Here is a 21,521-nt window from a genome sequence, read left to right on the forward strand (position 1 = left end):
CACACACACAGGGTTACTGCAGTGCTGGCAACTCAGCTGATGGTTTGTGTTCATGTTCTAAATAATGTCATTTCTTCTTAGTCATTTTGTACATTCATTAAAGCGCGCTCTCTGGAAGCGACAGTCCTGCACCCACTGTACAGTAACAATACAAAACAATGCAACACTGAAACAGGGAGCTTGTGTTTGCGTGCAAGGACTTGATCCTTTTCCTTTCAAAATCAACAAAGTGCAACAATTAAAAAAAAAAAAAAAAAAAAAAAAAAAAGTTTAAAGTAAAAAGAACAATATTAATAATTATAATACGTGGTTTAAAAAAGAAAAAGAAACAACTAAAAGTTATTGTTCTGTATTAAATGTTTCATTAAAACTGTTCCATTTTTTTCCTTTCTTCCTCCTGGTGCAACAGCCTGCCTGTGGACTGAGTTTTTCTTTCTTTGTTGAATTCTAGTCCGTTGTGCGTTCCAGCCAATAGCACAAGACACATGTTGCAGCCATTGTTCATCCGAACTAATCAGAATGCGGCTTAACCACTGCAGCCAACCAGAGGTGTCCCGTACATGGAAATAAAATGTTCTTCCCAGCCCGTGAGGGAGGAGTTCCGATTGTGCAGCAGGTTTACACTCCAGCCAAAGCAGGGAAATAAATTCCCACTGCCAATCAAAGCATCCGTTCTCTCACTGCTTTCCTCTGCAGCCTAATCGAGCTCTGAGGTCAGGCCACTGTTGCAATCCAGCCAATGGCAGGTGAAGGAGGTACAGCTCCCCACCCACTTTGTATCCAGTCGGAGGAAGGAGTCAGAGAAGCTGGCGTTTACAGGTTTCCCCCACCTCTCCACACAAACTGAAATGCAAGCTATACATTATAAAGCAACAGAATACTCTCAGAATCCCAAAATAACCGAGAAGGGGAGGAGTGAAGGACTCATTAATACTGAAAGTGAGTGTGTAGGATAGATAGAGGGAAGGAGAGGATGTTGGAAAGTTAGATGAAAGAGTGTGTAGGTTGGATGAGGGAGAAGGGGAGAGAGACAGCGAGTGGCTTTGCTGACGCATGATGCCATTGTGTGCCAGGGCAGTTGCCATGACGACAGGACACTCGCATCCCACTTCCCATGTGACAGGAAGAAAAAAAAAAACCCATCCAAGTCAAAAAAGCCGCTTCTCATTTCTTCCTTCTCTTCCTACATCAATTGGCCTTCATTCCATCCATCACTCTGGTCTCCTTTCCTTCATCTCAACTCCTGGGAGGATGATGCCATCGCTGCCCCCTGTGGTTTCTGTGGGGAAGTGCAGCCTGTCTCCCCTTCCCCTCCCTCTCCTTCCCCCTCTCCCCCCTGGGTCTCCCCTGCCTCCTGTGTGGCGTGACTCTCCGCGGGCCCCTGTATCTGTGTTTGGCTGGGGCCAGGGTTGGGGTTGGGGGTGCTGGGTGCGCTCATGTCCTGGGACCCCAGCCCTGCTCCCAGGCTCACCAGCTCCGAAGGGTTGGCGGTCTGCATGATCTTCTGCCGCACCTCCCTGATCTTCAACTGCAGACACACCTTCGTAGGGAAGATATCGGAGTAACGAGTCTGGAAGGCAGCTGTGGCCTGGGCTGAGAGAGAGAGAGGGGTGGGGGGAGGGGGATTAGTGACCTGCAAACTGTAGGCTGCAGCTAGCAGAGCAGTCAAACTGGAAGCACGACAGAGATACAAAGAGGATAGATAGACAGACAGAGAGGCTGGCTGGGTGGAGAGACAGAGAGGCCTGTACATGCACAGTTGTTCACCTGAAGGGAAGAAGCCATGCTCCTGGAAGAGCTGCATGACTAGGGCTCTGCGCTGGTCCAGGGTTCGACGCAGGGAGGAGTACGGCACCTTGTCAAACTCCAGCTCCCCCAGGACATCCTCAGAGTCCGTGCCTGAGGGGGAGGTGGGACAGGGGGTCACTGCTTGCTCTGGTACGGGGGGGGGTCTGTAGCGTGTGTGTCTGTGTGTGCGCGTGGGGGGAGTGGTTACCTGGCCGGTCGAAGGTGAAGATGTCTCCCTCACACTTGGCTGCGCTCTTGGGGGTGCTCGGCTCCGAGCTGCAGCTGGACCTGCGCCGCATCTTCCGCTTGGGAGAGACGGGATCCTCTGTGGAAGAGTCTAGATCTGAGGGGAGAAGAGATTTCAAACAATTACAGTTTCCTCGCTCACACACACACACACACACACACACACACACACACACACACACACACACACTCTCCCTCTCTCCCTCCCCGGTGGAGTTCTTGTGGTAGCTCAAGCTGTCAGTCTAGCACGCTCACACACACACACACACAGGCACACACACACAAGCACTCAGACTCTCTCCCTCCATCTCTCCCTCCCTCCCTCACCGGTGGAGTTCTTGCGTTTCTTGCGGTAGCTGCCCAGGATGGCTCGAGGAGAGGTGGCGAGAGACTGCAGGGTGGGGGAGGGGAGCACCTCCTCTGGCTTGAACTCGGGGAGTTCAGCGAATCGCTCCTCGAAATACACGTCCGACAGGACCCTGCAGGGGGAGTGTCTTAATCACGCTCAAATTCAAATAAACGTTACACAGGACACAATAATTTACAATCAACAAGAACAAAAAACATGATGTGACTCTACAGATTCCAGAGCAAAAGCACAAAGTGCAGCATCTCTACCGCCCTCCCTCTCTATCCTTTTATCTCCCCTTCTCCATCCCTCTCTCTCCACTCACTTGTCCACAGAGTCGAATGTCTTCTTGAGGGGCGGCGGCCTCACTTTCACCTTCTTGGCGGGAGGGGGGTCACTCAGGGAGGGCAGCTTGGGGGTCTCTGCCCCCCCCACTGCGGAGACAGAGCCAGAAGAAGAAGAGGAGGAGGAGGAGGAGGGGCAGGGAGAGGAGGGCGGGGCTGCCTCAGGAACAGGGCCTCTCCATACACCCTACAGGGAGGAGGGGAATGACAACAATGATTAAATGCAATTTAAATTGGGATTCTTCACATCATCCACGTTTTCTAAACATAGTCTCTTTGTCAGTATCCTGTTATTCTAGTTGGTGAGCATGGTGGCAAACAATGATTCACAGCTGCTGTGTCAATCACATTACACACTCAAGTTTGCATAGCTCTGCGCTCCCCACCTCTGCTTCACAGCCCTCAGTTAAAAACTGGATTTATTTTCATTTGTATTAGTAACTAGCATTTAATTAGTAAAGCAACAACTTGACCATTCCCTCAGTCTAATGGAAACCATGGCTCTACACACTGGCACACAAACCATACCCTAGCGTTCAAACGGGTTTTTAATCTCTTAAAGTACCCGCCCCCTTACCTGCTGCTGTGTCACCCCCTCTTTGCCCCGGCAGGTTCCGCTCATTGCCCCTGCAGAGCTCCCAGCAGCCGCTATCTGCCCCTCGGGGCCGGTGCTGTTGCCCCGCTCCTCTCTCTCCCCGGCAGGGTCCCACTCCTTGTGCAGTTTGGGGGGGTACCTGTCCTGGTTTTGTGGCTCCCCTCCGCTGTCAGGGGGGCTAGCAACAGTGGCGCTCCCCCCTCGAGATGACCCCCCCACTTCGCTCTCCAGACTGCCCACCGGGATGGAGGCCAGCGTGGCTTTCACTCTCTGGGGGGGCCTAGGGGCCGAGGACAAGCCCCCTGAGTAGAGAGGACAAGAAATATATATTAATACATTATTATTATTATTATTATTATTATTATTATTATTATTATTAAACATTTTTTTCTGGTTTTACAAAAAAAGCATAAGTATCCTATCTACTGTATCTACTGTATATTGATAAACCTCCTGGTGCCACTGTTTACACCAGATTGGACTTGGCATTTAATATACTTTACCATATCTCTCTGTGCGTTACAGCCCTTCCCTATGCTTTACCAGACCTCTCTGCAGTTTACAATGCTTTATCAGACCTCTCTGTGCTTTACAATGCTTACCGGACAGAGTGCATGTGATAGCAGTCCAGTCCATACCTGTCAGTCCTGCTTGCTGTAGCGACACTGCAGAGCCACTAGAGGTCCCCAGAGGGGCGGTGCAGTTGGCTGGCTTGTGCGTCTGCGCAACTTTCGGCAGGATCTGTGGCTGCGAGTGCGGCGCAGGGGAGGACACCCTGTAGACCATGTTCTGCGGCAGCGTCACCATTGGAACCACACCCCCTGCACCCCCAGCACCAGGAGAGGGGTAGATGGCCGTCAGCACCTGCCCCGCCACACTGGGACCGTGAGGAGGGGGGGGCACCTGGGGGCAGCTGGGAGACTGGCCTGGGGTAAGGACAGGGGTCTGACCTGGCAAGATGAGGAGGAAGAGACAGAATTATGTTATTATGAAAGTGTTTACATATATAAATCAAAGAGTGCAGTTCGTTTGGCACCAATACGAAGAATGATTGTAAACACAGTGAAAAAATATAGAGAACATGAGCTCTGATAAATAATAAGAAGGGAGACGCAGGGAATGCTGATAAATAATAAGAAGGGAGACGCAGGTGGAGTTTCTTGGAGCTGCTGCTCGGGTCAGTGCTGTGCACACTGGGTCTCGCAGTCTTACCTGCAAGGACAGGCTGTACCACAGTCTGACCAGAGGGGGCGATGGCAGCAGTGAGGCCCAGAGTTCCCTGGGAGGAGGAGACATAGGCAGGGCCAGCGGTGGGGTCAGGCTGGGAGGAGGAGCTTATCGTCGACTGCACATAGGCGATCCTGGAGGGAGAAAGATTATCGGTTACTGATCGGCATGGATTTTATTTTGCAATATTCGATTAAACATTCAAATGGTTGCTCCTCCCCGACTGGTGTTTTTCTTTACCGTGTGGGAGCAGAGGGCAGGAGAACCTTCTGGGGCTGGGAGGAGCCTGGTGACATCACTGTGGCAGTCGTCATGGAGGCGGGGAAGGGGCTCCCAGCATGTATTGCTCCTGCGGGGGCCACCTGCGATTGGACAACTGGCACCTGAGCGATCTGAATGATCTGAGAGCAAAACACAACCAGGAAACAGCAATCAACACAACAATACACAACCGGAAATCAACAGCCTCACTACAAAACTGACTCCCGCTCACTCACCTTGCTGGCTGGCTGGGCCCCATTCTGGATCGGCACAGAGATGGGCGGGGCCACGAGGGGGAGGGGATGAGGCTGGGCGGTGCGCACAGTCGCCATAGGAACCAGCATCTTGCCCTGGGCCTGGAGTATCGAGCCAGAGAGACAGGGCTGGTGCAGAACTGGGGAGATGGACTGAGCTGAGAGAGAGAGAGTCCGGGCGTTACAGTGGAAAAACGTGTCTGCCAAATAAATAATAATAACAACAACATCAACAACAGACTAAGCCGGGATAGAGAGGATTCAAGCACCATCCCACCCCCTCAATCCTTCCTCTCCCTCCCAACTCTTCCAATTCCCCTCCTGCCTCCCCTACCCCTCCCAATGCCTCTCTCCCTCAGTGTGTATCTCACCTCTGCTCCCTGGCGAGTTGCAGGCTGCAAGATTCTGCTGCTGTGGGGGCGTGGCTCCCGTCACCACGCCAACCGCCTTCCCATTGGCCACCTGGCTGGGCCCCTGTTGCGGGGCCGGCAGGGTGAACTGGATGCTGGCTGGCTGCTGCTGCTGCTGCTGCTGCTGCTGCTGGGGGTGGTGGGTGGGAGGGAGCTGCTGGGAGGGGTAGGGTAAGCCAGCCTTTCCGGCCCCTCCCATAGCAACCGCCCCTGGGGACAGGGTGGGCAGGATGTACTGCACCTGCGTTACCCCTTTAGGGCCACAGGAGGGCGCAGCCGCAGACAAAAACTGAGCTGGGGACTGGATGAGGCCCAGACTGCTGCCTTTCCCAGCGGCCAGCCCCGTGCCGTTATTAACAGCGCAGCCGGAGCTGTGGTAACTCTGAGGCTGCTGATGGGGAGCGATGAGATGCACAGCTGTGCCCTGGGGGGGTCCCCCGAAACCATGCTGGGGGCCCCCAATCCCAATCGCACCCCCCCCACCCACCACCAGGCTGGTCAGCACGCCCCCTCCCCCAGCCATGGAGAATGCAGCATGAGGAGAAGAGCAGGATGACGAAGGAGAGGAGGTGGTAGCGAAGGAGAAGGGAGGGGTCGACGAGGTGTACCTGGGCAGTAGCCCCGCAGAGGGGGGGGCGATCACAATCTGCTGTGTGGGCTGCGCGGCCCCCAGCACCGCTGGCGGTCTCTTCTCTGCGTACAGGACAGACACAGCCCCTCCGCCCGGCACCCCCTGCTGGTTGAAGACCCTCCCCGACAACTGCAGCTCGGCCGGGGGGCAGGGCAGGGTGGCCGGCTTGCTGGCGATGGGGACGGGGGTGCTGCTCACGGGCTTCACAACGCTGGTCACCACCGTGGAGGCCATCCTGACAGAAAGGCAGTGCTGCTGGGAGAGCGGCAGGGCGGGGAGAGGGCTTGGGGAGTAAACACGCCCCACCCCTACCCCTCCAGGGGACTGGGGGAAAACCAGTGCGGGCAGCATGCTCACTGTGCTGGCAATGACTGACTGGGGCTGGGGCTGGGATGAAGGGCTGGGGGAGGGGGAAGCTGTCAAGCTGTTGGGTGTGTGAGCGGGGGGGTAGGAGGGCTCTGCCGAGGACGTCTCCCTGAGCTGCTGCTGCTGCTGCTGCTGCTGCTGCTGATCCCCTCGCTTCCTCTTGAGCCCATCGCCACTGCTGCTGCTACTATTACTGTTGGTATTATTATCATTGTTATTATAGTTGTTGTTGGTATTGCTGCTGCTGCTCGGGCGCTTGCCTGTTGCTGTCGATGATGGTGAAGTGGGTGGCCCTCCTGTTGATTTACATGCTCCCCCCGTTCCAGACTGGTAACTGGTGTTAAAGGAGGTGCGGTGGGACTGGGAGGGTGACTGGGAGCTGTTGCTGGGAGCGCTGTGGTGCTTGTGTTGCTGGGAGCTGGGACTGGGAGGCTGTGGGAGGTTCTGATTCCTATGCTGCTGCTGTTGTTGCTGGGAGGACATAATTTCTCTGCGCACAGAAAGTGGCTGTTTGCTGTTGTTGGCGTTGTTTTCGGGCTTGGAGTGAGAGTGGGGGTGTGAGAAGGGGTGAGCAAGGGAGTGAGAATGAGGGGAGGAGCGGATCACCGGGGCAAACACTCTCTGTGAAGGGGAGAAGAGGGAATATTGTAAACATCAATTCACATCATTTAACTGTTAGCTTAAAAATAAATGAAGCTGTGAGAGACAGACGGGTAGACACGCGCTCATACAGACAGACTCACAAAGACAGAGACACACAGACACTGAAACACAGACTCAGTGAAACACACAGAAAGAGGCAGAGACAGATACACACACGCAGAGCCCCTGACTCGCTCACACTCACCTTGTGCTCCCCCTCTTCCCCGTCGCTCTCGCTGTCCGTCACTCTCTCTTTACACTTGAGATCGATGGTGCCGGCCGGGTAGGAGTCCTCTGAAACAGAGACACACTCAGAGACTCACCCTGGCACACTCAGAGAGTCACCCCGACACACTCTCTCACAGACACCCTCACACATGCCTCTCCCTCACCGATGACATCATCGTCCCCCTCCTCCTCACAGATCACCATCCTCTCCTCGTCGCTGGTCATCTCCTCGCTGGCGGCGCGCTGGGAGCGCGAGAACGAGCGCCGTGGGGCAGAGAACTTCATACCAGAGTACTGAGAGCCAGAGACACATATCTACACAGAGAGGAGACAGGAAGTGTGAGAGGAGACACATCTACACACACAGGAAGAGCGTGTAAGAGAGAGAAAGAGAGAGAGAGAGAGACATCTACACACAGGAAGAGCGTGCAAGAGAGAGAGAGAGAGCAGAAGGAGACCTCTACAGAGAGGAAGTGTGTGTGTGAGAGAGGGGAGACACATACACACAGAGAGGAAGTGTGAAAGAGAGGTGTACCTGTGTCAGCTCTGTCAGTGCCTGCGTGTTCCTCTCTCCTCTCTCCATGCTGTGCACTCCACTGTGTGAGAAGGCTCGGGGGCGTGTCAGCTGGGTCTGAGGCCCCTCCCCTGCCTGCCGCTCGGTCACACCCACTCCACTGGGACCTACCTTCAGCTCCGCCCCCAAGACGGCAGCCTGGGAAACAGCCAGGGGCTCTGAGAGATGAAGAGAGAGGGGGAAGGAAAGTGAAGTTATTTTTTTGTTCATGGAAACTCCTGCCTCACTAACTTACTGTCAGGTATGCTAATCCCACCCCTTCCATCTATCCTCTCATCCCAGTCACCCCCTTCTCTACTCTCCCTCCCTCCACAAATACCTCTACATTGACCTCTCTCTCTCTCTCTCTCTCTCTCTCTCTCTCTCTCCTCTGTCACCTCCAGTCTCTGACATGCTCCTCTCTCTTATCTCTTTGGGCACACCCCCAGCTCCACTCAGTGCTGTCTTCACATCAGAGCTTGATTTCTTGCGGTCCTTGTTGCACCACTTCCAGTCAGGGTGTGCCTTGAAGTGAGCCTCCTTTACCTGCAGTGGGCAGCAAAGCAACATGGCTCAGCACTCAAAATCACTGCCATTGCTGGGTTTAACTGTTTTGCGTGCGTGCGTGCGTGGTGCTCCCCGTCTCAGGTGAGGGTGTTTCTGGCTCCCTCTCTCAGGTGAGGGTGTTTCTGGCTCCCTGTCTCAGGTGAGGGTGTTTCTGGCTCCCTGTCTCAGGTGAGGGTGTTTCTGGCTCCCTGCCTCAGGTGAGGGTGTTTCTGGCTCCCTGCCTCAGGTGAGGGTGTTTCTGGCTCCCTGCCTCAGGTGAGGGTGTTTCTGGCTCCCTGCCTCAGGTGAGGGTGTTTCTGGCTCCCTGCCTCAGGTGAGGGTGTTTCTGGCTCCCTGCCTCAGGTGAGGGTGTTTCTGGCTCCCTGCCTCAGGTGAGGGTGTTTCTGGCTCCCTGCCTCAGGTGAGGGTGTTTCTGGCTCCCTGCCTCAGGTGAGGGTGTTTCTGGCTCCCTGCCTCAGGTGAGGGTGTTTCTGGCTCCCTGCCTCAGGTGAGGGTGTTTCTGGCTCCCTGCCTCAGGTGAGGGTGTTTCTGGCTCCCTGCCTCAGGTGAGGGTGTTTCTGGCTCCCTGCCTCAGGTGAGGGTGTTTCTGGCTCCCTGCCTCAGGTGAGGGTGTTTCTGGCTCCCTGCCTCAGGTGAGGGTGTTTCTGGCTCCCTGCCTCAGGTGAGGGTGTTTCTGGCTCCCTGCCTCAGGTGAGGGTGTTTCTGGCTCCCTGTCTCAGGTGAGGGTGTTTCTGGTTACCTGGAAGGCGAGGTCATGGTATTTCTGCTTCTCCTTGGGCCCCAGTGCGTACCACCACTCCCCCAGGATCTTGCTGACGGTGCGGTTGTCCTGGTTGGGGTGGCGTTGGTGCACCAGGGCACGATGCCGCTTGCTGAAGATCATGAAGGCGTTCATCGGCCGCCGGATGTGATCCTTCTCCCTCTGAGAGGGACAAGAGGAGTGAGAGAGTGAGTGAGAGAGTGAGTGAGAGAGTGAGTGAGAGGAGGACGGGGAGAACAAAAAAAAAAAGTGAAATCCACACACAAGGACTCTCCTTTCCTTTCCTTTCCTTTCCTTTCTTTTCCTTTCCCTTCCTCCCTCTCCTCACCTTGCCCGGGCTCCTGCCATCCTTGTCACAGTCCCTGTCCTTGGGCAGGGCGCTGAGGGACTGGGTCCTCCTCTTCACCGGGGGTACAGACAAGGGCATCTCGGGCATCATGCTGGAGAAGAACCTAACAGCAAGAAACAAATCATCAGTGTCTATGAGTATCACTGTATATAGATCAGTGTCTGTGAGTATCACTGTATATAGATCAGTGTCTGTGAGTATCACTGTGTATAGATCAGTGTCTGTGAGTATCACCGTGTATAGATCAGTGTCTGTGTGTATCACTGTGTATAGATCAGTGTCTGTGTATCACTGTATATAGATCAGTGTCTGTGTATTTCACTGTGTATTTCACTGTGTACAGATCAGTGTATCAGTGTCTGTGTATTTCACTGTGTATAGATCAGTGTCTGTGTATTTCACTGTGTATAGATCAGTGTCTGTGTATTTCACTGTGTATAGATCAGTGTCTGTATAGATCAGTGTCTGTGTATTTCACTGTGTATAGAGCGGTGTCTATATTTCACTGTGTATAGATCAGTGTCTGCATTTCACTGTGTATAGATCAGTGTCTGTCAGTGTCTGTATTTCACTGTGTATAGATCAGTGTCTGTATTTCACTGTGTATAGATCAGTGTCTGTATTTCACCGTGTATAGATCTGTCTGTAGTGTCACTGTGTATTTCACTGTGTGTATAGATCAGTGTCTGTGTATTTCACTGTGTATAGATCAGTGTCTGTATTTCACTGTGTATAGATCAGTGTCTGTATTTCACCGTGTATAGATCGGTGTCTGTATTTCACTGTGTATAGATCAGTGTCTGTGTGTATAGATCACACTGTGTATAGATCAGTGTCTGTATTTCACTGTGTATAGATCAGTGTCTGTATTTCACTGTGTATAGATCAGTGTCTGTGTATTTCACTGTGTATAGATCAGTGTCTGTGTATTTCACTGTGTATAGATCAGTGTCTGTGTATAGATCATTTCACTGTGTATAGATCAGTGTCTGTATTTCACTGTGTATAGATCAGTGTCTGTGTATTTCACTGTGTATAGATCAGTGTCTGTATTTCACTGTGTATAGATCAGTGTCTGTGTATTTGCGTTTTTATGTTTATAGATCAGTGTCTGTATTCACTGTGTAAGATCAGTGTCTATTAGATCAGTGTCTGTGGATTTTTCACTGTGTATAGATCAGTGTCTGTACAGAGTATTTCACTGTGTATAGATCAGTGTCTGTGTATTTCACTGTGTATAGATCAGTGTCTGTATTTCACTGTGTATAGATCAGTGTCTGTATTTCACTGTGTATAGATCAGTGTCTGTTTTCACTGTGTATAGATCAGTGTCTGTGTATTTCACTGTCTGTATTTCACTGTGTATCAGTGTCTGTATTTCACTGTGTATAGATCAGTCTGTATTTCACCGTGTATAGATCAGTGTCTGTATTTCACTGTGTATAGATCAGTGTCTGTGTATTTCACTGTGTATAGATCAGTGTCTGTGTATTTCACTGTGTATAGATCAGTGTCTGTATTTCACTGTGTATAGATCAGTGTCTGTATTTCACTGTGTATAGATCAGTGTCTGTATTTCACTGTGTATAGATCAGTGTCTGTGTTTCACTGTGTATAGATCAGTGTCTGTATTTCACTGTGTATAGATCAGTGTCTGTGTATCACTGTGTATAGATCAGTGTCTGTATTTCACTGTGTATAGATCAGTGTCTGTGTATTTCACTGTGTATAGATCTGTGTATATTGTATACTGTGTACACTGTATCACAGTGTGAACAGATCAGTGTCTGTGTACAGATCCATTAGTGACCAACCTGTCTAGTATTTCACTGTCTAGTATAGGCATCAGTGTCTGTATCTAGTGGGTATAGTATCACATATCTAGTCACCGAAACTGTAGTTTCATGTGTATAGACTCAGTGTGATTATCTATGTATTCAGTGTAAGTGGTGTGTTAATCATGTTGGTTGACCATATCTATGTCCAGTCTCACAACGTGTAGTACAGACACCTTTGATTGGGATCATTAGACAGTGTCTGTGTCATGGGGGTATTCGGTCACCGAGGCGGGAATAATATTATTATATTATCTCAAAGTCTGACACTGTATAGACACAGAATCACGTTATGTCTGAGTATCAGTTGGTATAAGGGTTTACAGCAGAGCTGTGGTAGTAGTGGGTCAGGGGGACAATTGTAATTCAGATGTCTGGTATATGTTCACGTATTTAGTCACCAGGTCTAGGGTTTTGTGTCTGTTATATGATCCAGTTTTGTCGGCATTTCACTGTGTATAGATCAGTGTCTGTATTTCACTGTGTATAGATCAGTGTCTGTATTTCACTGTGTATAGATCAGTGTCTGTGTATTTCACTGTGTATAGATCAGTGTCTGTGTATTTCACTGTGTATAGATCAGTGTCTGTGTATTTCACTGTGTATAGATCAGTGTCTGTGTATTTCACTGTGTATAGATCAGTGTCTGTGTATTTCACTGTGTATAGATCAGTGTCTGTGTATTTCACTGTGTATAGATCAGTGTCTGTGTATTTCACTGTGTATAGATCAGTGTCTGTGTATTTCACTGTGTATAGATCAGTGTCTGTGTATAGATCAGTGTCTGTGTATTTCTGTGTATAGATCAGTGTCTGTATTTCACTGTGTATAGATCAGTGTCTGTATTTCACTGTGTACAGATCAGTGTCTGTGTATTTCACTGTGTATAGATCAGTGTATAGATCAATTCTGTATTTCACTGTGTATAGATCAGTGTCTGTGTATTTCACTGTGTATAGATCAGTGTCTGTGTATTTCACTGTGTATAGATCAGTGTCTGTGTATTTCACTGTGTATAGATCAGTGTCTGTATTTCACTGTGTATAGATCAGTGTCTGTGTATTTCACTGTGTATAGATCAGTGTCTGTATTTCACTGTGTATAGATCAGTGTCTGTGTATTTCACTATAGATCAGTGTCTGTGTATTTCACTGTGTATAGATCAGTGTCTTCACTGTGTGTGTATAGAACAGTGTCTGTCTGTATTTCACTGTGTATAGATCAGTGTCTGTATTTCACTGTGTATAGATCAGTGTCTGTATTTCACTGTGTATAGATCAGTGTCTGTGTATTTCACTGTGTATAGATCAGTGTCTGTATTTCACTGTGTATAGATCAGTGTCTGTGTGTATTTCACTGTGTATAGATCAGTGTCTGTATTTCACTGTGTATAGATCAGTGTCTGTATTTCACTGTGTACAGATCAGTGTCTGTGTATTTCACTGTGTATAGATCAGTGTCTGTGTGTATAGATCAGTGTCTGTGTATTTCAGTGTGTATATACTCACGGGTCGTCTGCATCGCTCTCAGTCTCACTGTCCCCCCCTGCTGCCCCCCTGTCTCTGCCAGGGGGGGTCTGCTCCTCTCGAGGCGGGGCCTCACTGGGGCTTGGACTGGGAGGGGGGCGCTTCTCAGGGTCCCCTTCCAGACTGGGAGCTGTGGTAGTGCTGGGTTCTGGGACTGGCACCACACAGGATTGGGGAGGATCTGTGAGAGAGAGAGAGAGAGAGAGAGAGAGAGAGAGAGAGAGAGAGAGAGAGAGAGAGAGTGTGCGGGAGAAGGAGAGAGCACGAGAGAGAGAGAGAGGGTTATTTAGAAAGGAACTCTTTATACCATATATATTTTTCTAATATTACATTCCTTCACTGTTTTTAATATCCTATATTAGGTGTGTTCTGTAGGATCACTTACCTTTATTCTGATTGGGTGGGGGAGGATGACTGACAACCTGCTGCCCCTCTGAGGACTGGATGGAGGATTCCGATTGGCTGGGAGCCAGGAAGGGGACCAATGAGTGCCAATGAAATACCGGGACCGATCGCGGCTCGACATTGGTCCAAACTGCAGGGAAACAGAATTAAAAAAAAAAAAAAAAAAAAACACACACACACACACACAAACACACATTGAGAAAAAGAGGGTTATTTGAAGTTAGTATGTGTTGTGCTCCTTCTCATTATAAGAGATGTCATCTTGTGCAGTTTGTCTGCTTGACTTGCTCTCTTCTAGTTTCAATAACACTGATGAAAGCACTAGAGCCCAAACGCTGGTCTGCTTGACTCGGTCTCTTATTGTGACAGCACACAATATTATTTCCCTTTTCACAGCAAGGGAAATGGGAACTGACAGATATGAAACTCAACACAGTGTTTCAGAACCAAATTAATACGGAATCTCCTTACACGTGATATACAGCACTAGACCCTGATATTGATGAGATCCAGCCCTCTGAAATGTCTTTATAATATACAGCACTAGACCCTGATATTGATGAGATCCAACCCTCTGAAATGTCTTTATAATATACAGCGCTAGACCCTGATATTGATGAGATCCAGCCCTCTGAAATGTCTTTATAATATACAGCGCTAGACCCTGATATTGATGAGATCCAGCCCTCTGAAATGTCTTTATAATATACAGCGCTAGACCCTGATATTGATGAGATCCAGCCCTCTGAAATGTCTTTATAATATACAGCACTAGACCCTGATATTGATGAGATCCAGCCCTCTGAAATGTCTTTGTACCAAATGGCTTGTATCAGATCGAAATGACATCACATTAAGATTAGCTTTTGTAGTTTCATTATTATTTCTAAATCTAGCCCAGGGTGCTGCGTGCGAGACACAAGCCGATTTTCACCCACTCAAGACCAGAGGGGCCAGTAACTGTGGACAGGCATTCTGGAGGGCATCTCTGCTTCTATGGTACAGCACCCGACACTACATACATTTCTGCAGACTGGCTTAACTTATCTCGAGTTGCAACAGAATATTATTCAGCAAAATGAGGAGGAACTTGTAAAGACATATAAATTACACAATTCAGCTCATCGGGCAGCGGACAGCCTAGCAGACTAGATAGGCTGGATGCTCCCTCACCCCCCTAAGAGAAAGGGTGCTCCCTCCATTCCAGGAAGGGCTTGAGGCATGGAGACTGAACTGCTCCCTCCCTCACCCCCTAAGAGAACGGGGGCTCCCTCCAATCCAGGACAGGCTTGAGGCACGGAGACTGAACTGCTCCCTCCCTCACCCCCTAAGAGAAAGGGGGCTCCCTCCAGTCCAGGACAGGCTTGAGGCACGGAGACTGAACTGCTCCCTCCCTCACCCCCCTAAGAGAAAGGGTGCTCCCTCCAGTCCAGGGCAGGCTTGAGGCATGGAGACTGAACTGCTCCCTCCCTCACCCCCTAAGAGAAAGGGGTCTCCCTCCAGTCCAGCGCAGGCTTGAGGCACGGAGACTGAACTGCTCCCTCCCTCACCCCCTAAGAGAAAGGGGGCTCCCTCCAGTCCAGGACAGGCTTGAGGCACGGAGACTGAACTGCTCCCTCCCTCACCCCCCTAAGAGAAAGGGGAACTCTCCCTCCAGTCCAGCGCAGGCTTGAGGCACGGAGACTGAACTGCTCCCTCCCTCACCCCCTAAGAGAACGGGGGCTCCCTCCAGTCCAGGACAGGCTTGAGGCACGGAGACTGAACTGCTCCCTCCCTCACCCCCTAAGAGAACGGGGGCTCCCTCCAATCCAGGACAGGCTTGAGGCACAGAGACTGAACTGCGATCCATGACAGTTCTACGTACCAATACAACTCATGACAGAACAATAATATTACTAAAAACAGCAATACGTACCAAACATGCTGAGACCTTGACGTAGATACGGTGGAGTTTCCGAAGAAAACATGGCCCGGTCCGTTTTTGTAGAGACCTTTCAGATTTACTTATTTAAACAATACTGTTATTGATAAGGCGGTGATTCACAGATGTTGCCTTGGGTTTATAATATTGCGGGTTAGAATGTTTTTTGAATGTATTCAATGATAATAACTGACACAAGTAAGTAGGGAGGCGTATGTTTTCAAATGTGAAGAGCTGTCACGAGTCGTGTTCATTTATTTTATAAATAAAACCAGTAATAATGATGAGGATGACGATGATAACTCTCCAAAGCGCGCATCCATCTTCTTGTGCTAATAAATACATGAATGAGTCCAGTCTTGCTGTTTTTGGTTTCTCCCGTGTTGTGCAGATACGAATGAATGGACAGTGGATCTCTGCAATAGCGCAACACCGAGGCGCCGATTACCACAGCAAATAGCCAAACAAAGAAATATTAAAGCTTCCAAGTTTGTCCAAAAATGGACTCCGTTTCCTTTCAATCCATGTCCATTTTTGTTTGCTTTCTGCTTGTTTCTCGTGTGTAGCAGAGACGAGTGCAGTCGGGAAAGGGTTAACTAGGCCTGACTCTCATCCTTGGCCTCGCCTAAATCGTAAAGGGGCGGGTGTACGCAACCCGAATGCAGATTAATATTTGCATTTAAACCGCTGAGGCTACTCAGCAGTCGTAATAGTAAAACAACAACAACAACAATAATAATAATAATAATAATAATAATATATAATAATAATAATAATAATAATAAATAAATCACCGACTCAGTGAGTAAACAACGTGTTGTTTTACGAGCTCCCACACTAACTGAGACAAAAAGAAACGATAATATATTAGCTACGATAAGGAACCCTCGCTATGCCCGTCTGCAACATTAACACAAAAACCACCACTGTTCACAGGTTTTACTTATCATTGGATGTCTTAATCAAAATGTATCACCTCATCTACAAGTAAGCAATTGTATCTAATTCACATATAAAGAAACATACAGTAAACAAAACCAAAAAAAAAAAAAAAAAAAACAACACGTAATTAACAGCCTAATTACTATTTATTCTGTCTGAAGAAATCCAAACTCCAAACAATGCTTGTATTTGTGAGTGCCTGTGTGTTTACAGTTAGATACACAAGCTCAGTACATAGCTATAACACACACACACACACACACAGTGCCACGTTTTGTTTTGGGTATTCTCGAACTGTCAATAGCAGGACTGCTTTAATGTTTATCCGACACCAAAATGCAATTTTCAATTATACTAACCAAACAGCAAAACTATTAAACAGACAACTCGAAACACTGCTGGTATTCTGTGTTTGTTTGTTTGCACTGACGATGCTAAAAGTATTACTCAACCTCCCTCCCAAGCATCAGAACCAATTGCTAAACACTTTACCGACAGTAACCTGTACAAACCAGGCTGAAACTTTACAACACAGTTCCCCTCTCGAGTGCTGCTATTATAAACGCGCCTCGATTCTGCAATTCCAATACACAACTGAAATCTGATACACACACCTCGCAATAAAGCCAACAAACCGTCTCTCCTTAATGCTGCTTTTAAACACAAAATAAAAAACCTCTAATAATAATAACGATAATAATAATAATAATAACAAAATGACACGACAAGTGTTATTAATCACAGTTCAACTGTAGCAATACTGGCCTTCTTCAAAGCGTTACAAAGTCAATGCAAACACAACGACCGTGTACATTACATATTGGAAACAATAAGAAACTAAAACCAATAGCCCCGGCTTTACCGTATTTACCAGTAGTGGGCACAACCTCAATGTACTAGAGCATCATCGATTCGCGTATTACCGTATTAACATACTCTGATACCCCCGACCTACGTTATTCTAGTGCAATACAAATATCTCACGATTCTCAACTGAATGCTGCCCTGTACGCGCTAAACTAAAATCACAAGTGATCTAGCACACATTAACATGGGTAACAACACTACAAAACTCGCGCTACCCCACATAAGCTCTGTTCAAAGATCCTGCGCACAGATGTGGTGCCGAAATCAATACGACTAACAATAACAAAGTGAACTGGTTACTGATATTCTGGAATCCACACTTATTATAGAAGTAGGTGTTTCTGACTGTAATAAAAGTTGCGCAGTGTATTTATTTTCCCCGTATGTCTGCGGCTCTTGTGCTAGTATCGTGGAAGCAGGTTCACTCGCTGGTAATGCACGCTGCACGCAATGAATGCTGGTGCTGTTGTTATTCTGACCCGCTCGTAGTAAGCGAGTAAAGTCGAGAGTCCTCCTTCTGCAATCAAACACGCCTCTCTCTCGCCTTCTGTCTTTCTTTCCCTGACTTCATCCGGTGTCGCGATATACATTAAAAAAGAAATAGTTAATAAAGCACAGCGCACTTCACATGCGTTTCAAATGAAATGCGTGTTGCTGTTGTATTCCACATCCCTGCACTATAATAAAGAGGGGCTTTCTGTCTCTCTCGCTGGGTTGATCTTCCTTCTTCCGTTTTTCCTTTTTTTTTTTTTTTTTTTTTTTTAAATCAGTCAATTTTTCATGTTCTCAATTCCATTAAATATGTTATTATTATTTTTCTATATAAATATGGTCTCTTTTCTTTGCAATGTTTTGTTTGCAGTTGGTTGGATTTGGCAGAATCGTGCTGCACAGGCTCCGTAGCAAAATGGTACTAATAACAGCAGCAGAAATCCACTGAGTGCTGTAACACTGAAGGGCAGACAGGAATAACGCTACTGTGTATTCGCATGAGACATCTTATAATGTAGCAGTACTAGCAGCACACGTCTGCCAGGATTTGTTGCGCCCCGACGCGTTGTCTGGCGAGGTGACAGTGATATCGTGTGTAGACTAACTTGCCCTCTCAGGGTAGCAGCGCCGCATTCACAACATCCACAGATCTCGCCTTTTGCTTTTCTAAACAAGATTAAAGTAGGTTAACCGCTCCACCCCTCCCTCTCTCTCTCTCTTAACCAGCTGCAGCGCGCAAACTCGGGTCTGTGCCATCCCGCTCTCCCATAGGTCGCCAAGCGAGGAGTCTTTCACCTGCCAACCGCGGCTCTCCAAGCTGATTGGCCTCAGGCAGATCTGGAATGTCAGTCATATGCAAATCGCCTGCCAAACGGTTTTCAGGCTCAGATTGGTTAAGAGGTCCTTGAGAGTAACCGCAACTCTGTGGGGTGTGGCGGCTCATTGGTTGGCGGGTTTGCTGTCTATTGTGACGTCTCAGCTGGCGCCCCTTGATTGGCTGGATCTTTTGGTCTGACTCAAGTGTGCAACAATGGGTTTGCATAGCCGCGCCCTCCAGCTCCCACTCTGAATGGATAACTGCGTGATTGATGTGAAAGCTAGCGAATGCTGGTGGGAGAAGGAGATATCGGCCAGCCAGTCGCATGACAGAGGACCCGCCTTGGCAGGGCAGTGCTCCTCGATGCTTAGTTGCAGTTCTGCCCCAAGCCACTGGGAACGAGGCCCATTTCTCTCTATCGAATACAGCAATTTTTGTAACCATTTGATTGCCGAGAAATCTTTGATAAAATCAACATTACCCCTTTACAAGCACGAAGTCCATTCACGAAGGAGCTGACATTCACAAACCAGGCAGCACTTAAACCAAGACTAGAGTACACACAGTTTGAACCCTTTCATGCAGGTAATATCTTTTAAAAATAGCTGGAAAAACTGAGATTTGGACACATAATACATATATTTTTCATTTAATTTTTTTCCCCATTGCTTTATATGAAGCTGTCCTGCATTTGCATCCCCCACGTGTCGCCTGTTTAAAGACTAGAAGCCAGTTTTCTGTCTGTCCCTGTGCTGCTGATGCTGTAGATATGCTATGGTCACCACACTGGTAGCTTGTGAATTTCCTGCCTTGCTATTGTGTGCAGCTGTTACTGCCAGGCTTGTTATAGGGTGTCTTACTGTATAAAAGCTGCCATTAACTTACTCAAAAAACCACAAACTCTGGCCTTGTACAAGTGGACCTTTTCACTTCCATCTGACACAGACACAGAGACACACTGGCACACACACTGGTTTACAGTGTCAATGAGAGCTTTGCATTGACTGCAGTAATTTCATGTTTGAAATATCTGTTTCAGTTTTACAGGGGCGTGGCCTGCGTTCTCTTAAAGTAGGTTTTGTCAGGTGTTTCCCATCCTGATGGGTCTTTCTTTTTGAGAGGAAGTGCTATCAACTTGCTCAGGTAAACACACACACACTTTGTCAAATTGACCCACAGACGCACAGACACACACACTGTGTCCATGTCACAGTGTGTGTCTCTCAGTTTATGTTCGCACTGCAGGACAGAGCTGCTATTGAGTGCAGTGGTTCAGCAAGGGAGAGGGGGGGGTTACACCACACCCCACCCCATGAGATCAGCCGAGGAGTCTGGGAAACACAACACCAACACTGCAGACTTAACCCTTCAGTCACCCGATTGCTGCAAACAGAACCCAGGCTAACACCAGCTTCCACTAGCCTTCCACCTTCCTCTGGGGAACTGGGTTCCAATCTGGAGGGCTAGGTGGCGCTATCGGGTTCATGTTAAACTTAACGCACTGAAATGTATCCATAAATTGACAGTACAAATTCTGTTGGCATCAAATTTAAGCTGTTACCAAATGATTTATTAGTGAGTGAGTCAGTCTGAGTCACAGAGTTAAATAATGAGATCACAGACAGAGAGTGGGGAGGAGGAGAGAGAGAGGAGGAGACAGCGTGACTTGAAAGCTGTCCTTTATAGTTTAGAAATGTTTTCTCGTGTTAGTGGTCCTCTCACTCACACACATTTCCTTCTCTCTCCCTCTCTCTCTCTCTCTCGTTGTTTACAGAGACATTACAGAAGCTCAGTCAGACACTGTGTCACCAGACGCATTACTCACCCTGACCAGAGTGGGGAGGGGATAGAGAGTGAGAGGAGCACAGGAGGAGGGGGTGAGAGAGAGGAGGAGGAGGAGTCAGGGAGAGAAAGAAAGCCTGTTCATATTCCTGTATGAACTCCTTGACTGCAAATTATTATTTTTTTTTTCGTTTCCAAATAATCACGTGTGCGTGTGTGTGAGTGTGTTGGTTTATTAAGAATGCAATCACTGGAATACAGACAAAAAGTGACTCACACGTTATTCGAGTGGAAAAGAGAGGGAATGAGGGAAAGGGAGCGAGAGGGAGACTGAGGTGGAAAAGGGGGGGTTTGGAGTGAAGGGGGGAGAGAGCGGTACAAACATGAGTTTTCTGTACAGGAAATGAGAGGAGAGGAAGGGAGCAGTCTGTACAGCGGAGCCTCACTGCTCACTAGAGACTTCGAACCAGGAAAACACCAAGATATATTGTTCTGAAAGCCTGTTTAAACTTCTCATCTGGGACTGACATTGATACCAGCGCGTGCGCGCGCACACGCACACACATGTGAGCACGCACACACACACTCAGACATGCACGCACGTGCACACACACACACACACACTCAGACAGACCCATACTGACACACACACAGGCACGCTCAGACAGACCCATACTGGCACACACACACAGGTACGCTCAGACAGACCCATACTGGCACACACACACAGGCATGCTCAGACAGACCCATACTGACACACACACACAGGCATGCTCAGACAGACCCATACTGACACACACACACAGGCATGCTCAGACAGACCCATACTGGCACACACACACAGGCACGCTCAGACAGACCCATACTGGCACACACACACAGGCATGCTCAGACAGACCCATACTGACACACACACACAGGCACGCTCAGTCAGACCCATACTGACACACACACACTGACCAGCGCATGCACACATACTGCAGAGGACTCTGCAATGACTCCCACATAGTGCAGATTTCCTGTTCTAAACTCTAGAGCTTATGTTTAATAAGGCAGGCTGTGTCAGGTTTCCCTCCCTTTGAACCAATGCGCCCTATAAACAAACCCACACACACCGACAAGCACACTCACACAGACACACTTTTAATCCAGGACCACCTGTCAATCAAACCACAGCAAACAATGGGGGTGTGCTCAGCTGAAGCTGCCAATCAGCGAAGCCACGAGAAAGTCCGTCCCACTGCCCAATCAGACACCTCGGCTCTTATAGGGGCATCGCTGCCTTCTGTAGTAAACAAGCAGGACCAGTTAATCCCTTCAGGTACAGAAAGAGGTCTGGGTTTACAGTGTGTGTGCACACACAC

General features: G+C 48.7%; 1 protein-coding gene across 1 annotated transcript in view; it reads right to left on the minus strand.

Annotated features, from left to right (window-relative positions):
* The window catches only part of cicb (capicua transcriptional repressor b), a 33,625-nt gene continuing 12,104 nt past the window's right edge, over positions 1–21,521 (minus strand). Inside the window, exons 4-22 of the mRNA XM_041225715.1 lie at positions 13,317–13,466; positions 12,914–13,112; positions 9,550–9,673; positions 9,201–9,383; positions 8,293–8,440; positions 7,877–8,073; positions 7,506–7,656; positions 7,319–7,407; positions 5,436–7,092; positions 5,047–5,222; positions 4,790–4,950; positions 4,535–4,683; positions 3,961–4,272; positions 3,305–3,624; positions 2,709–2,914; positions 2,362–2,513; positions 1,997–2,131; positions 1,768–1,899; positions 1–1,593 (exon numbers count right to left, since the gene is read on the minus strand). Coding sequence (XP_041081649.1) covers positions 1,232–1,593; positions 1,768–1,899; positions 1,997–2,131; positions 2,362–2,513; positions 2,709–2,914; positions 3,305–3,624; positions 3,961–4,272; positions 4,535–4,683; positions 4,790–4,950; positions 5,047–5,222; positions 5,436–7,092; positions 7,319–7,407; positions 7,506–7,656; positions 7,877–8,073; positions 8,293–8,440; positions 9,201–9,383; positions 9,550–9,673; positions 12,914–13,112; positions 13,317–13,466 — 5,003 coding nt within the window. The 3' untranslated portion in view covers positions 1–1,231. The remainder of the gene's footprint in view (positions 1,594–1,767; positions 1,900–1,996; positions 2,132–2,361; positions 2,514–2,708; positions 2,915–3,304; positions 3,625–3,960; positions 4,273–4,534; positions 4,684–4,789; positions 4,951–5,046; positions 5,223–5,435; positions 7,093–7,318; positions 7,408–7,505; positions 7,657–7,876; positions 8,074–8,292; positions 8,441–9,200; positions 9,384–9,549; positions 9,674–12,913; positions 13,113–13,316; positions 13,467–21,521) is intronic.

This window comes from Polyodon spathula, chromosome 24, assembly GCF_017654505.1.
Source record: "Polyodon spathula isolate WHYD16114869_AA chromosome 24, ASM1765450v1, whole genome shotgun sequence".
In the NCBI taxonomy this organism is placed as follows: Eukaryota; Metazoa; Chordata; class Actinopteri; order Acipenseriformes; family Polyodontidae; genus Polyodon; species Polyodon spathula.